An 18,173-nucleotide genomic window follows, 5' to 3' on the forward strand; every position below is an offset into this window, starting at 1 on the left:
ATTACAATAAGACCGAGAAATGAAGCCAGTGCGAGTTATCTGAATTCCGATGCTCCTAAAACCCTTCAGCATTTTCTGAACTCCCCAGAGTTTATGGGGCGACAGGGCCACGACTGGAGGCAGGCCTGGAGAATCCAGGTGAGGGGTCGCTGGGGAGGCGAGGTGCGCAGGAGCGGAGGTCCAGCAGCCCGAGTGCCCAAGCCGGCCCCACGAGCTAGCGCTCCCCGGGCTCTCTCCGCCCCGGTGGGCCGGGCCAAGAGGGCTGAGCCGGCCGAGCCGGGGGAAGGAGTTTCCGGCGGACTCAGCGTGGTGTCGCTTCCTGTCCCTCTTGCCGCACCGGTTCTCGCTGTGGTCCCGGGACGCGGTTGGGCCTGGGACCCTTAGCTGTCCCTGGCAGGACCCCGGCTCCATGCAATCCCGCCTCCTGCTCCTCGGAGCGCCTGGCGGCCGCGGGGCCTCGGCTTCGCGGCGTGTGCGACTGCTCCTGCGGCAGGTGGTGCGGGCCAGGCCGGGCAGCGATGGGCAGCGGCCGGAGGTCAGACTGCTGCACGCCGGGGCGGGGGCAGACACAGGTAACCCAGGCGCCCCCGCCGTGCTCCCTGCAGCCTGCGCTGGGTCCGGGCCTCTGCCGGCTGCTGCCTCGCGGCACTCGGCTGGAGCACTTGCTGTCACGGTTGCTGAGAGATCTAAGTTCTCGTCCCATCTCTCTGCTAACTGCTGCGTAATGTGGGGCAAAGCGCTGGCACTCTCTGGGCTTCATTCTGTAACTTGAGGGTCTGGACTAAAGATCCTGATGACCTGTTCTCCTCCTCCACTGGCGCGTTTACCCCCAGAAATCTGACTTGAATTATAGTACATGTAGAGGTTAATGCAGCAGCCTTGCAAGTTTTTGAAAGCTGGAATTGACCTTGCTTTCTGAGTGCCCCAAAGGCTTGGGCCTGGAAGCCATAGTGCTATGCCATATAGCTATGCCATATTCCCTGCAGGGATTGACATTGAGTAAAAGCATACATTCTGGTCAAAGAACCCATAGTTGACTCTGTGATATATCTCCACAAATCTTTTCGAGATCTACACTAGTCTTTCCAAGTTCCACATATTCTTAGAGCTGAAAATCACAGCTAAATCATTTAGCCTAAACACTAAATGTGTGTGTGTGTGTGTGTGTGTGTGTTGTTGTGATTTGCTACAGATCACGCAACTAGTGACTACACTAGAACTACATGTTCTGATTTCTAAACTTGGCTTTTTTTTGTCTTTACTTGAGGTGGTTTCAGGAATCCTCTTTGTTTTATATTGGTATTTGAGTGTTTGTGATGATTAAGGGAAGAGATGTATGTTGCTGTTCTTCAATGTCTAAGTTATTTCTAGGAAAAATTTTGTCAATGACATTGTTGCTTAGAATGATGGAGGTTTTCACTATGAAATCGTAGATTTCATTGTTCTTCTTGCTTTCTCTCTTCACCTAATACTTTTTCTTCCCACGAAATGAGTCAGTTTTACCTCCGGTTCATTCATTCATTCATTGAACAAATGCTTCCAGCAGAACTGAAATTCAGAGTTTGCCTTTCTCCAGTTGTGGTGTCTAGAATATTTGTTTTGTTTTTATTTGTTATGTTATTTGTTGTTTGTTGCTCCTCTATCCTAAATGCAGAGGTCAAGGGCAGGCATGTACCATAATCTATACCTTGGGTTTTAGAGCTAAACAGTCTTGGTTGCTATCTAGCCCTGAGGACTTGAAGGTAGGTTACTTGTGTTCCAATTTTAACTGTAAAATGAGGTTAGGAAGATAGGGTTGTTGTGAGGATTCAACTTGCAATTCAGTACATATATTATTAGTATTATACATTCTTAGCTAGGTGAAAGTTATTCTGCTTCAGTGGCTTTAGAAGAAATGAAACCAGTTACTTTTAGGTTCAGAAGTATCTGGATAGGCAGATGGAGTAGAGTTAATTGACACATTTTTAAAAATAGAAGTTACTCTCTATACCTGAATAATACTTTTTGATTGTAAAAATATTAGAAACACATGTGAATGTAAATTTTAAGTCTGTATTATATAGATGGTGATAAATGCCCTCAAAATTTGTGTTATGTTCAACAATTCAAAGTATAGGCGTTGTTTCAAATGCAAGTCACAGATATGTGAATAACAGTTTAAATTCTTAGACTCAGCCATTGACTTTGGCAGAATCAGAACACAAGAAGTACAGTATGTTGACCTAACTTGTCTTGCTGCTACAAAGATTTGTAATGCTGAAGGTTTGAGGCATGTGGATCCATGCACCTGGAAACTTACCAGAGATCTGGGCTCAAGTAAGAAAAGTTATGAGCCAGGGAAACAGAAGGCAGTTCTTGGCTACCCTGACATGTTAGGGCAAGGCCTTCCAGGTTGGAGTGGCCTATTTGGAACCAGAGGTCATATGTTGACAAATGTAAAAAAAAAAAAAAAAAAAAAGCGGTAGTTCATAATGGATTCATATTTATAATGAAAAGAGGAAAAGAGGCTCTGAGCTGCACTGATATATGTGACCAATAATTTACTAACTCCTCTTTATAATTGACATTGCTTCCTTAGCAGTTTTGGGGAAAAAAAAGTACACAGCAAAGTACATAAATAACACATTCTTCTTTCCCCTGGACTTTATGTCTTATTTATCATTATGTTGCTTTGGGGCCTGCCAACACATTGTATTTAATAAGCCTTCAGTGGCTTACTAGGTTAAAGATCAGAGAACCAGTGTGAGAAGCTGTGATTGTGTTGTTGGCTCTCAAGATAGAAACTTCACTAAGCCTGATAAGAAGAAAGATAGGTCATTTATGGAAAAACAAAACAACACAAAATCCCAAAGCCACTGTTTTTTATTCTTTGTTTTTAGATAGAGTAAGTATCTTCAATTTGTAAATTCTTTATCCCTTTACACTTCTATTAGTAGTAGTGTCTCTTGGTTTTAGAAACAGAGGGGTTAGTTAACAAGGAGTTTATTTACTGCAGAGTTTTCAATAAAGAATATTGTAGTGTTTTCACAGATGGAGCCAAGTAAGTTGGTTCGTAGGACTCTGATGTGAAATGGATTCAAATATACTAGAAATAAAATGAGAAACTCAGAAACAGAACTATGTAAATCCACTATGACATTTAGTGTTCTCTTTCAACACAATGGATTCACTGCTTTTTCTTTATGACTTCTGTGTATGAATTAAATGTTTATAGAAATACTTCAAAATACTTTTGCATAATCAATCTATATTCATTATAGAAAACTGGAAAATACAAATCCCCTAAACAGTCCTCTCACCCAAATTTATAATTGTCAACTTTTTAAAAATATTTTTTTAGTTGTTAATGGACTTTATTTTGTTTATTTATATGTGGTGCTGAGAATTGAACCCAGTGCCTCACACATGCTAGGCAAGCACTCTACCACTGAGCCACAATCCAAGCCCCAATTGTCACTTTTTTGCTGTTAATCCTATCAAGTTTTATTGATCTCACTATAATAAAACATTTATGCAAGAACATCATTTGAAAAATGGGATATGTGTTTTGTGACACATTATTGTGAATATATCAACATAATATTGCCATGCATGATCATTTAAAATAGGAATTATTAAATTAATGTATTTATCCACATAATTTATCTTATTGGTTTCTCATTCTTGGATATGTAGATTGTCTATTTTAAAACATAAACAGTGAAATAAATGTCCATTTATAAACATTTTTGTGATTTTGAGATTACACTTTTGGGCTATAATAGAAATAGTAATAAATGACACCGGGGAGGGAAAATATAGAACTCTGGCTTAAACTGAGAAATCCAGTATAAAGGGAAAAGAACTATACTTTGGTTTAGGTCTTAATTCTATATTGACTTGGTATTGAACCTTGGGAAATTATTAACCATTTTGACCCTGCAATAGGACATTTTGACTCTGAGGATCTTCTGATAGTGTTTATATATTAAAGAATTTGGCAGAAATATTCCAGAAGAGTTGTAAACGTACAAATCATTAGGAAGACCCATACCAGGAACACATAGACCAAGATGGAAATTGATATATTTGGTTTTCTCTTGGGTCTCAGTTTTGTGTATTAAAGAAAGGTGCCACTGACCCATTTGTTCTTAACCTGAGGTGATTCCCCTCCCCCAGGGGACATTTGGCAAGGTCTGGAGATGGTTTTGGTTGTCAGAACCATGAGGGAGGGCTACTACTATCATTTTGTGTGTGGAGACCAGTGATACTGCTAAACATTCTATAATACACAGGACAGCTCCTCTGTTTTAGTGAGCTTTTTTGCTGCTGTGACCAAAAGACCTGACAAGAACAATTTTAGAGAGGAAGAGTTTATTTGGTGCTCACAGTTTCCGAGGTCTCTGAACATAGATGGCTGTTTCTAGATGGCCAACTCCATGGCTCTGGTCCAAAGATAAGGCAGGACATCTTGGCAGAACAGTGTGGTAGAGGAAAACACCCCCACCAGGAAAGAGACAGCTCCACTCTCTTGGAACAAAATATATATCCCAAAGGCATGCTCCCTATGACCTACTTTCTCTAGACACACCTTACCTGCTTACAGTTGCCACCAAGTTAATCCCTATGAGAGGATTAATTCATGGACTCTGTTAAGGTTTTCATAACCCAATCATTTCACCTCTAAACTTTCTTGCATTGTCTCACACATGAGCTTTTGGGTCACTTAATATCTAAACTATAACACTGTCACAATGAAGAAGTATCTATCCAAAATGTCAATAGTGCCACGTTTGAGAAACCATGAACTAAACCAACTTCTTTGTCAAAGCTTATTAAAAACTTCATACAAATCAAATTTAAGAGTTTAACTAAGCAATGAATGATTGGCAAATCAGCTCTAGAACCAGAAAAGTTTCAGCGAGGTTCACATAGCAATGAGGGCAAGCAGCACTTATGGACAAGAAACAAGTGCAGTTCAGAAATAACTTGATGGATTATAGTTCACTGTTTGCCTTATTTGCCCATGGTTTGATCAGTTGGCAACCTGTGTTGACTGAAGCTGGGCTTGGTGTGACTGGCTAAGACTCAGTTAATATAAAAGTATATTAAGTTAGGTTTTCAGCTAGTTTACTAAGTTGATTTACATTTTTAGAAGCCTCTTGCTTGATGCTCTAATGTTTGGGGATTTTCAGATACCTTTTTGATTTGATTTCTAGTTTAATTTCACTGTGGCCAGAAAGCATACTCTATGATTTTAGTCCTTTGAAATTTATCAAGACTTGCTTCATGGTCCAGTTTATGATATACTTGGGTGAATTATCCATGTACATTTAAAAAGAACTTGTAATATGCTGTCATTGGGTGTAATGTTCCAAAAAGGTTTTGTAGGTCAAGTAATTTCAGATCAATACTCTTCTCTGCCCTTATCTTTGATACTTAATCTTAGACAAAAGACTAAGAAGCAATTGTCCTAACTTCTGTATTCCTTTCTCCCCCTGTTCCTTCCATCAATTTCTGGAGAAATACATTAAATTATTTAGATGACTGTGAATTTATCTATTTCTACTTTTCTGTCAAGTTTTTTTTTCTTCTTTTTTCCTTCATATTTATTCTCTAGCTCCCTTGTTGCCCAGGTCGTCATCATGGTTTTGCTGTTTTCTTTCACAGAGAAAGAGGTTAGGATGTTGCTTTATCTAGTTTCCTTCTTTCCTTGCTTGCTCTTCTGGCTTTTTAGGCCTAGAGGTGGTCATGGTTTTCTGTTATGGCTAGTCCCAGGATATTGCATTATTCTTATTATTTTTCTGCCCTCACCTTTGTTAATCGTTTCTTGATCATACTCTTTTCAGTTACTCAATTTAAATGTAACAATATCCCATCTGTTTCTTTCAAGGTCTCTGATTGACAAATGGATATGCTTGGTAAGGCATTTTAGTTAGTAGAAAAATCCAGCGCAGAAACAAGAAATAGGGAGGAGACCAGTTGTGGCTGGAGTAGGATGAGTGCAGAGAAAAATTATAGGAGATGAAGTCAGAGAGGAAACTGGGGGAGCTAGATTAAAAATATACCTGTAGGCTATTGCAAAGAATGGAGGATTGACCAGAGGATTGGTATTGATGCATATTTTATTAGGATCACTGTAGGTACTCTATTGAGACTAGACTGTAGTGGAGCAAGGGTTGAAACAGAAAATCTGTCAAGATATGTGAGAGAAGGCTTTTTGGACTACCATGGATTAGGGTATAAAAGAGAAAAATTAAGAATTTCTTGACTCCAAGCTTTGTGGTCTGAACTGCTGGAAGGAAGAAGTAGCCATTAGCAGAATGGGAATACTGAGTTGAGCTTTTTGATGGGAAGATCAAAAGTGCAGTTCTAAATACTGAGGAAAAATTTTACTACTTTAAAAAAAACCTCAGTAAAAAAGTTATAGATATACCATGTTTTATTTTGTGATTCCCCTGTTATTTAATATTAAGTTAAATTTTTTTTGTAAAAAACATATCAAGAGATGTCTTAGTCTGCTTGGGCTGCTATAACAAATTTCATAAACTGGATTATTCACAAACAACAGAAATTTATTTCTCACAGTTTGGGGTTTGGAAATTCCAAAATCAAGGTGCCAACTGATTAGATGTTTTAGTGAGGGCTAACTTTTTGGTTCATGTTGACACCTTTTACCTCTATCTTCACATGGTTAAAGGGGAAAATGAGCTGCCAGATAATTATAGTCTTTTTAAGAATTGAAATAACATTTATGAAGGATTCTCATTTGAAAATGACACAGCTATAATTCTTTATAACTATTCTGTAATAAAAGGCAGTAAGTATCTCTCTTATATTTGTAAGGAAGGTTATACTTTAAAAACTGATACTTTAGAAAGTAGCTATTTTATGTTTTCTTTGCACTAAGAAAAATAGGGTAGCATAATCTGTCAGCCAATGCCTGGAAGTAGTTAAGGTTGTACTGTGAGACCCTACTGACCACTACATTTTTGAGAATATTAGAATTTAAAGACCAGTGATTCTCAAAGTTGCATTAAAAATGACCTGGAGGGCTTGCTGAAGCAGATTGCTGGACAATACTCTAGAGTTTCTGATTCAGTGTTCTGGGGGACCTGAATATTTGCATTTTTAATAATTTTCAGGTGATGATGTTGCTACTGGTCTTTGAAAGTGTGAAGACCAGAGACTGAAGATGGTTGTTATTATCACCATGATTTAAGTTCTTAGTCTCTAGAGTATCTGACTAGTTATAAACTGGCCATTCTGAAATATGAATTTTCCACAACTACTTTTTGAGTGTCTTTGAACCATGTCCAAAGTTCCAGGTGCAGATGGTGTCAGTATGCCTCACTTGCTGTTAGGACAAAGCAGAGAGCAATTATTTGGTTTAGTCCTGCACTTTAGAAAATCAGTCATAAATTAATGTTAGTTTAAAAACTTGAAAGTATAGAAGTTACTGAGAACTTTTGTAGTTCTTTTTCTACTTGTTTCATGTTGAGCTTCTTGGCATTTATGTCACTTAGAGTTTTGTTCTTTTAATATGGATCTAGAAATATTAAATTTTGGGGTGGATTGCTAGAGAACCTGAAATTGTACGTAGTAAAATAAGGATGTATAAAGATATAAAAAGGTTGAGGATATGTGTTAAAAATTCAACTATTCATGCTTTGGATACTCTTAAATAACATATATCTTCTGTATTATTATTGCCTATGTTAGCATTACTATTAATGAAAAAACAAAGGTGGTTAATATTGTATTGTGCTTCATCTTTTTTTGCTAACCCCAATTTTTTTTTTAAAGGGCTTTTTTTTTTTTAAAGAGAGAGTGAGAGAGGAGAGAGAGAGAGAGATTTTTTAATATTTATTTATTTTTTTAGTTCTCGGCGGACACAACATCTTTGTTGGTATGTGGTGCTGAGGATCAAACCCGGGCCGCACGCATTCCAGGCGAGCGCGCTACCGCTTGAGCCACATCCCCAGCCCTGCTAACCCAAATTTGAAATGTGAATTTTAATAATACTTCATTTCTCCCTGATATAACTTATACTGTGGACAGAAGTTTTTGAATGCACTGCCTTTAACATAGTCATATGTGTAGTACATTTCTGTGATGTCCTCTCTGTAAGTCAGGAGAATCATTGTTGATAAAGGTATGGTATATGTCACTTGTCCCTTGTAATGTGTGTTTTCTTTATTCTCTTTTTAGGTGATACTGTTAATATTGGGGATGTATCCTATAAGTTGAGAACTCCTAAGAACCCAGAACTTGTGCCACAGAACTACAGTAAGAAATATTTATTTATGAATGAATATATTTAAACTTTTTTAATGGGAATTTTCAAACAAACACAACCTAGAAAGAATATTTAAAAAAGTGTAGGATCTAGTTTATTAATATTATGCCAATCTTTAACTTGAACCTCTATTTTTTTTTTGTTCTGGAGTATTTAAAACCTATCCAAGACATCCTATTACTTTCTTTATTCATGACTATTTAGTAGAAACATTAGTTTTTCTCACTACCCTTAAAAAAAAACTTGGGATAAAGTTTACATCTATTAAAATGCATAGATTTTAAATGTTTATTTGGTTAGTTTTGACAATTTTATAAACCTATATAACCACCAGGATTACTTTTATTACGTCTGTATTGGCTTTCCATCTCTGTGACAATATACCTGACATAAACTCAGATTAAAGGAGGAAAGATTTATTTGGCTCATGATTTCAGAGGTTTCATTTTATGGTTGGATAGCTCCATTGCTTTGGGCCCATGGCAAGGCAGAACATAAATGTGGCAGAGTGAAGGTACCCACCTCATGGTGGCTGGGATGCAGAGGGATACAGCCTAGAACAAGATATATCCTCAGTGACCTACTTCTTCCAACTAGGCTTTACTCCTAAAGTTTCTACTACCTCCCAAGAATGCCACCAGCTGGGGACCATGTCTTCAACACATAAACCTTTGGGGGATATTCCAGATTCAAACTGTAACAACCTCCAAATGTTCTCTTTGCCTTTATCCTGACTTGGAAACCACTGCTGTCTTTTCTGCCGTGATAGATTAGTTTTACCTACTCCTTAGCTTTTTAAAAGTAGAGTCATGCAGTATGATTGTGTGTGTGTATCTAAGTTCTTTACATCAAGAGAATGAATTTAAGTTCATCCATGTGGCTGCACCTATCTGTTTGTTTTGATTGCTGAATAGTAGTTTATTGTAAAAAATACCACAGTGTGTTCATCCATTCTTCTGTTGATAGATATTTGGATAACTTCCATTTTTAGATTGTCATAAATAAGGTACTATGAAAATTTGTGTACAAGTCTTGTGATCATAAATTTTCACTTCTTTTGAGTAGAAAACTAGGAATTGAATTGATGTATTATAGGATAGATACCTGTTTATAACACACTGGAAATAATTCTCCAAATCAGTTGATCAGTTATACTATTTCCAATTTTTTTTTTGGTACCAGGAATTGAACCCAGGGGTACTTAATTACTGAGTAGTATCCCCAGTTCTTTGTTTTTATTTTGAGACAGGGTCTTGCTATGCTGTGGGACTCACTGAATTGCTGAGTTTGGCTTTGAACTTGTGATCCTTCTGCCTCAGCCTCCAGAGCCACTGGGATTACAGGCATGCATCACTACACTTGGCTGTACCATTTAACTTTTAACAGTGATATTCTACATCCTTACCAACATTGGTGTCTTATTCTATTATGTATGAAATAGTAACACATTGTGGTTTTTGTTTATAAGTTTTGTTCAGATGTAATTCATATACCATAAAATTCACTTTTAAAGTGTATAGTTTATTGATTAGTAGCATATTCAAGGAGTTGTATAGCCACACCACTAACTTTAGAACATTGTTATTAGCCCTGAAAAGTTACATATTAATAGTCACTCCCCATTTTTTCCTTTTCAACCTCAACCCTTTGTAATCACTATGCATTATGTTTTTATGGGTTTGTCTATTCAGGACGTGTTATATAAATGGAATCATACAATATGTGGCCTCTGTATCTGGCTTATTTCACTTAACATGTTTTCAAGGTTCATTGTTTTCATAGTATGTATTACTATGGATGAATTATATTCCATTGTATGAATATTTTACAATTTGTATATGCATTTATCAGTTAATGGATATTTGGTTTCCACTTTTGGTCTGTTATGAGTAATACTGTTGTAGAAGTTTTTATACGGACATATGTTTTCAATTTTCTTACATATGTACCCAGGAGAGAAATTGCTAGGTCATATGGTAATCCTTGTAACATTTTGAGCAATTACCAAAATGGTTTCCAGAGCAGCTGTACTATTTTACATCCCCATCAGCAATGAATAAGGGTTCTCATTTCTCAATATCATCTCTGCTTTTTACTGTCCATCATTTTGATTGTAGCCATCCTTATGCATGTGAAGTGGTATCTTATTGTGCTATTGTGCTTTTGATTTGACTATTCCTAATGACTTGTCATTTCTTTGCTCAAAATCATTTTACTTCTTTTCTCAAGAATTTAAAACATCTTTCTTATACCTTGGGAACAAAGATAAATCCTTAGCTATTTTGATCTAGAATTAGCCTAATCTTTCCACTCTCTTTTTTCTATGTTTCAGTGATTGAGCACAATATAGAACATGTTTTTTGTTCCTCTTTAGATTTTTCCACTAGACTATGTGCTCTTTAGGAAAGAAATCTTATTTTCATCTAATGCAAAATTACATTGACTCTACCTCCTAAATGGCTTTGCCATCTGTCTTCTCTACTCTGACCCCCCTTTATTTTATTTTATTTTTTTCTTTAATTTTTATTGTTGGTTGTTCAAAACATTACATAGTTCTTGACATATCATATTTCACACTTTGATTCAAGTGGGTTATGAACTCCGATTTTTACCCCGTATACAGATTGCAGCATCACATCGGTTACACATCCACTGTTTTACATATTGCTACACTAGTGTCTGTTGTACTTTCCTATCCTCTACTATCCTATTCTGCTGCCTTTCCTATCCTCTACTATCCCCCATCCCCTCCCCTCCCATCTTCTCTCTCTACCCTATCTACTGTAATTCATTTCTCCCCCTTGTTTTTTTCCCCTTTCCCCTCACTTCCTCTTGTATGTAATTTTGTATAACCATGAGGGTCTCCTTCCATTTCCATGAAATTTCCCTTTTCTTTCCTTTTTCCTCCCACCTCTCATCCCTGTTTAATGTTAATCTTCTTCTCATGCTCTTCCTCCCAACTCTGTTCTTAGTTACTCTCCTTAGATCAAAGAAAACATTTGGCATTTGTTTTTTAGGGATTGGCTTGCTTCACTTAGCATAATCTGCTCTAATGCCATCCATTTCCCTGCAAATTCTATGATTTTGTCATTTTTAAATGCAGAGTAATACTCCATTGTGTATAAATGCCAGTTTTTTTTATCCATTCGTCTATTGAAGGGCATCTAGGTTGGTTCCACAGACTTGCTATTGTGAATTGTGCTACTAAGAACATCGATGTAGCAGTGTCCCTGTAGCATGCTCTTTTTAGGTCTTTAGGGAATAGACCGAGAAGGGCAATAGCTGGGTCAAATGGTGGTTCCATTCCCAGCTTTCCAAGAAATCTCCATACTGCTTTCCAAATTGGCTGCACCAATTTGCAGTCCCACCAGCAATGTACAAGTGTACCCTTTTCCCCACATCCTCGCCAGCACTTGTTGTTTGACTTCATAATGGCTGCCAATCTTACTGGAGTGAGATGGTATCTTAGGGTGGCTTTGATTTGCATTTCTCTGACTGCTAGAGATGGTGAGCATTTTTTCATGTACTTGTTGATTGATTGTATGTCCTCCTCTGAGAAGCCTCTGTTCAGGTCCTTGGCCCATTTGTTGATTGGGTTATTCGTTTTCTTATTGTTTAATTTTTTGAGTTCTTTGTATACTCTGGATATTAGGGCTCTATCTGAAGTGTGAGGAGTAAAGATTTGTTCCCAGGATGTAGGCTCCCTATTTACCTCTTTTATTGTTTCTTTTGCTGAGAAAAAAATTTTTAGTTTGAGTAAGTCCCGTTTGTTGATTCTAGTTATTAACTCTTGTGCTATAGGTGTCCTATTGAGGAATTTGGAGCCGACCCCACAGTATGTAGATCGTAGCCAACTTTTTCTTGTATCAGACACCATGTCTCTGATTTGATATCAAGCTCCTTGATCCATTTTGAGTTAACTTTTGTGCATGGCGAGAGAAAGGGATTCAGTTTCATTTTGTTGCATATGGATTTCCAGTTTTCCCAGCACCATTTGTTGAAGATGCTATCCTTTCTCCATTTTATGCTTTTAGCCCCTTTATCAAATATAAGATAGTTGTAGTTTTGTGGATTGGTTTCTGTGTCCTCTATTCTGTACCATTGGTCCACCCGCCTGTTTTGATACCAGTACCATGCTGTTTTTGTTACTATTGCTCTGTAGTGTAGTTTGAGGTCTGGTATGGCTATTACGCCTGATTCACACTTCCTGCTTAGAGTTGTTTTTGCTATTCTGGGTCTTTTATTTTTCCATATGAATTTCATGATTGCTTTATCTATTTCTACAAGAAATGCTGTTGGGATTTTGATTGGCATTGCATTAAACCTATAGAGAACTTTTGGTAATATCGCCATTTTGATGATGTTAGTTCTGCCTATCCATGAACAGGGTATATTTTTCCATCTTCTAAGATCTTCTTCTATTTCTCTCTTTAGGGTTCTGTAGTTTTCATTGTATAAGTCTTTCACCTCTTTTGTTAGGTTGATTCCCAAGTATTTTATTTTTTTTTTGAGGATATTGTGAATGGAGTGGTTGTCTTCATTTCCATTTCAGAGGATTTGTTGCTAATATACAGGAATGCCTTTGATTTATGTGTGTTGATTTTATGTCCTGCCACTTAGCTGAATTCATTTATTAGCTCTCATAGTTTCTTTGAGGACCCTTTTGGGACTGCTAGGTATAGAATCATGTCATCTGCAAATAGTGATAATTTAAGTTCTTCTTTTCCTATTTTTATGCCTTTAATTTATTTCGTCTGTCTACTTGCTCTGGCCAGTGTTTTGAGAACTATGTTGAACAGAAATGGTGAGAGAGGGCATCCCTGTCTTGTTCCAGATTTGAGAGGGAATGCCTTCAATTTTTCTCCATTCGGAATGATGCTAGCCTGAGGCTTGGCATAGATAGCTTTTACAATGTTGAGGTAAGTTCCTGTTATCCCTAGTTTTTCTAGTGTTTTGAACATAAAGAGATGCTGTACTTTGTCGAATGCTTTTTCTGCATCTATCGAGATGATCATATAGTTCTTCTTATCTTTAAGTCTATTGATGTGGTGAATAACATTTATTGATTTCCGTATATTGAACCAGCCTTGCCTCCCAGGGATGAATCCTACTTGATCATGGTGTATAATTTTTTGATATGTTTTTGTATCCGATTCGCCAGAATTTTATTGAGGATTTTTGCATCTAGGTTCATTAGAGATATTGGTCTGTAGTTTTCTTTCTTTGAAGTGTCTTTGTCTGGTTTAGGAATCAGGGTGATGTTGGCCTCGTAGAATGAATTTGGAAGTCTCCCTCTTTTTCTGTTTCCTGAAATAGCTTGAAAAGTATTGGTATTAGTTCCTCTTTAAAGGTTTTGTAAAACTCTGCTGTATACCCATCCGGTCCTGGGCTTTTCTTAGTTGGTAATCTTTTGATGGTTTCTTCTATTTCCTCAATTGATATTGGTCTGTTTAGGTTGTCTATATCCTCCTGACTCAATCTGGGCAGATCATATGACTTAAGAAATTTATGGATGCCTTCACTATCTTCTATTTTATTGGAGTATAAGGATTCAAAATAATTTCTGATTATCTTCTGTATTTCTGAAGTGTCAGTTGTGATATTGCCTTTTTCATCCCGTATGCTAGTAATTTGAGTTCTCTCTCTTCTTCTCTTCGTTAGCATGGCTAAGGGTCTGTCGATTTTATTTATTTTTTCAAAGAACCAACTTTTAGTTTTGTCAATTTTTTCAATTGTTTCTTTTGCTTCAATTTCATTAATTTCAGCTCTGATTTTAATTATTTCTTGCCTTCTACTTCTTTTGCTGTTGTTTTGCTCTTCTTTTTCTAGGATTTTGAGATGAAGTATGAGATCATTTATTTGTTGGTTTTTTCTTTTTTTAAGGAATGAACTCCAAGCAATGAATTTTCCTCTTAGAACTGCTTTCATTGTGTCCCATAGATTCCGATATGTTGTGTCTGTGTTTTCATTTATCTCTAAGAATTTTTAAATTTCCTCCTTGATGTCTTCTATAACCCATTGATCATTCAGTAACCTATTGTTCATTCTCCAAGTGATGCATGATTTTTCCTTCCTTCTTTTATCGTTGATTTTCAGTTTCATTCCATTATGATCAGATAAGATGCATGGTATTATCTCTACTCCTTTATACTGGCTAAGAGTTGCCCTGTGACATAGTATATGATCTATTTTTGAGAAGGATCCATATGCTGCTGAGAAAAAAGTGTAACTGCTTGATGTTGGGTGGTATATTCTATATATGTCAATTAAGTCTAGGTTATTAATTGTTTTATTGAGTTCTATAGTTTCCTTATTCAACTTTTGTTTGGAAGATCTGTCCAGTGGTGAGAGAGGTGTGTTGAAGTCTCCCATGATTATTGTATGGTGGTCTATTAGACTCTTGAACTTGAGAAGAGTTTGTTTGATGAACATAGCTGCACCATTGTTTGGGGCATATATATTTATGATTGTTATGTCTTGTTGGTGTATGGTTCCCTTGAGCAGTATGTAGTGTCCCTCTTTATCCCTTTTGATTAACTTTGGCTTGAAATCTATTTTATTTGATATGAGTATGGACACTCCTGCTTGTTTCCGAAGTCCATATGAGTGATATGATTTTTCCCAACCTTTCACCTTTAGTCTTTGTATGTCTTTTCCTATCAAATGCGTCTCCTGTAGGCAGCATATTGTTGGGTCTTGTCTTGTGATCCATTCTACTAGCCTGTGTCTTTTAATTGGTGAGTTTAAGCCATTAACTTTTAGGTTTATTATTGAGATATGGGTTGTTCTTCCAGCCATATTTGTTTATTTATATTACTTAACATGTTTTGTTTTTGTCTTTGATTATTTTCCCCCCTTGATTGTACTACCTCCCACCGTTGTTTTTCATTATTATTTTCCTTTTCCTCATCCTGTAATGTTTTGCCGAGGATGTTTTGAAGAGATGGTTTTCTAGCTGCAATTTCCTTTAACTTTTGTTTATTGTGGAAGGTTTTAATTTCATCTTCCATCCTGAAGCTTAATTTTGCTGGATACACAATTCTTGGTTGGAACCCATTTTCTTTCAGCGTTTGAAATATGTTATTCCAGGATCTTCTAGCTTTCAGTGTCTGTGTTGAAAGATCAGCTGTTATCCTGATTGGTTTACCCCTAAATGTAATCTGCTTCCTTTCTCTTGTAGCTTTTAAAATTTTCTCCTTATTCTGTATGTTGGGCATCTTCATTATAATGTGTCTAGGTGTGGATCTCTTATGATTTTGCACATTCGGCGTCCTGTAGGCTTCTAGGATTTGGGATTCTGTCTCATTCTTCAAGTCTGGGAAGTTTTCCCATATTATTTCATTGAATAGATTGCTCATTCCTTTGGTTTGGACCTCTATACCTTCCTGTATCCCAATGACTCTTAGGTTTGGTGTCTTTATGTTATTCCATGTTTCTTGGATGTTCTGCTCATGGTTTCTTAACAGTCTTGCTGAGCTGTCTATATTCTTTTCAAGTTGAAATACTTTGTCTTCATTGTCTGATGTTCTATCTTCTAAGTGTTCTACTCTGCTGGTAGTATTCTCAATTGAGTTTTTAAGTTGGTTTATTGCTTCCTGCATTTCTAGGATTTCTGTTTGTTTTTATAACCTCTATCTCCCTGTATAGTTGATCTTTTGCTTCTTGGATTTGTTTATGTAATTCATTGTCGAAGTGATCTTTCATTGTCTGATTTTGCTGTCTAATGTCTTCCTTGAGACTCCACATCATCTGAAGCATGTGTATCCTGAATTCTTTATCTGACATTCCATCTGCTGCAGCTATTACCTCTTCTAACGTTGAGTTGACCTGCATTGCTTGTGGTCCTTTCTTTCCTTGTCTTTTAATACTGCTCGCATTTCTTTCTGCTTTGTGAAACTGTTGTGTTATTGACTTTTCCCCCCTATATATTTATATTGCTCTTGTATAGTTGCAAAGTCTCCCTTGAAGGCACGGGTGGCGGCTCTGCCCCTCCTCCAATTGGGACAATGTGCCTACCACGCCGGCAGCCCACTAGGCCTGTTCTGTCGGTTGGTAGCAGGTCTGCCTACCTTGCAGGTGCGGACGGTGGTTCTGCCCCTCCACGGGCTGCTGAGCCTGATCTGTCTGTTGGTTGCAGGTCTGTCTACCTTGCAGGCGCGGGGGGCAGCTCTGCCCCTCTGCGGGTTTCTGGGCCTGTTCTGCCGGTGGTTCGCAGGTCTGCCTACCTTGCAGGCGCTGGCGCGGCTCTTCCTCTCCGCAGGCCACTGGGCCTGTTCTGTTGGTGGTCGCAGGTCCACCTACTTAGCAGGCAAGGGTGGCGGCTCTGTCCCTCCCCCAACCGGGGCGATGCATCTACTACGCTGTCGGGCCGCTGGGCCTGTTCTGCTGGTGGGTCATAGGTCCACCTACCTTGCAGGCGCAGGGGGCGGCTCTGCCCCTGTGCGGGTTTCTGGGCCTGTTCTGCCGGTGAGTCACAGGTCCCCCTACCTTATAGGCGGGGGGGTGGCTCTGCCTCTCCGCAGGCCGCTGGACCTGTTCTGCAGGTGAGTCGCAGGTCCGCCTACCTAGCAGGCGCTGGGGCGGCTCTGCCCCTGCGCGGGTTGCTGAGCCTGTTCTGCTGGTGAGTCGCAGGTCTGCCTACCTAGCAGGCGCTGGGGCGGCTCTTCCCCCGCGCGGGTTGCTGGGCCTGTTCTGCTGGTGAGTCGCAGGTCCGCCTACCTCTCCCCCCTTTATTTTAGTATTAGGTTTTTTCTTTTTAATTATATTTTCTTAGTGGTCATCATAGGGATTACAGTTAACACCTAAAGCAATTTTTTTAGGCTAATGCTAACTTTAATTTTAATAGTATAAAAAACTTTGCTTCAGTATATGTAGGTCTGTTCTCTCCCACCTCCTTTGTGTTGTTGTTGTTTTTGTTGTTATTATTATTTAATATTTACTTTTTTTTAGTTGTAATTGGACATAATACCTTTATTTATTGATTTTTATGTGATGCTGAGGATCAAACCCAGGGCCTCGCACATGCTAGGTGAGGGCTCTACCACTGAGTCACAGCCCCGTTTGTGTTATTATTGTTATACAACTTGTATCTTTATACATTAAAAGTCTACAGTTTTCTAATTTTTGCTTTATGAACTTGTCTTTTAAGTTAAATAGGAGAAGAAAAGAATGGACAAAAACACGTTTATACTGTCTTTATATTTGCTTATATTATTTTCTTTACCAGTCTTAATTTCTTTGTGTAGACTTGATTTACTATTTATTATGCTTTCATTTCAGCCTGAAAGAAGGACTTTAGTATTTCTTATAGGGGAAGTCAGCTAGTAAAGAATTCTCTGTTTTTGTTGACCTGGAAATATCATAATTTCTTCTTTGTATTTTGAAGGATAATTTTACTGGGTATACAGTTCTTGGTTGAGGGTTCTTTTGAGCACTTAGAATATGTCACCATATTTCCTTTGGCCTCCCTACTTTCTGATGAGAAGTCAGTTATTAATCTTATCAAGGATCCTCTATGTAATGAGTTACTTTTCTCTCTGCTGTGAAGATTCTCATTTTGGCTTTTGATAGTTTGATTAGGATGTGTACTGTTTTAGTAAGCTTTTTCAATGCTGTGACTAAAAGAATAACCTGGAACAATTGTGAAGGAGGAAAAGTTTATTTAGGGGCTCACAGTTTCAGAGTTCTCAGTCTATAGATAGCAGGCTCCATTCCTCAGGGCTCGAGAGGAGGCAGGACATAATAATTGCAGAAGAGTATGGTGGAGAGAAATAGCTCACATGATGATCAGGAAGCAGAGAGAGACTCCACTCGCCAGATACCAAATAAGTCACCCTTCCCCCCAAGGAATTCCCTCAGGGACCCACCTCTTTCAGCCACACCGTACCCTCCTTCA

General features: G+C 38.0%; 1 protein-coding gene across 1 annotated transcript in view; it reads left to right on the plus strand.

Moving 5' to 3' along the window:
- Positions 1-267: 267 nt before the first annotated feature.
- Positions 268-18,173, plus strand: part of VWA8 (von Willebrand factor A domain containing 8) — a 425,268-nt gene continuing 407,362 nt past the window's right edge. Inside the window, exons 1-2 of the mRNA XM_081281141.1 lie at positions 268-572; positions 8,191-8,268. Coding sequence (XP_081137267.1) covers positions 410-572; positions 8,191-8,268 — 241 coding nt within the window. The 5' untranslated portion in view covers positions 268-409. The remainder of the gene's footprint in view (positions 573-8,190; positions 8,269-18,173) is intronic.

The sequence above is a fragment of the Spermophilus citellus genome (genome assembly GCF_964194105.1).
Source record: "Spermophilus citellus genome assembly, chromosome: 1".
Taxonomy (NCBI): Eukaryota; Metazoa; Chordata; class Mammalia; order Rodentia; family Sciuridae; genus Spermophilus; species Spermophilus citellus.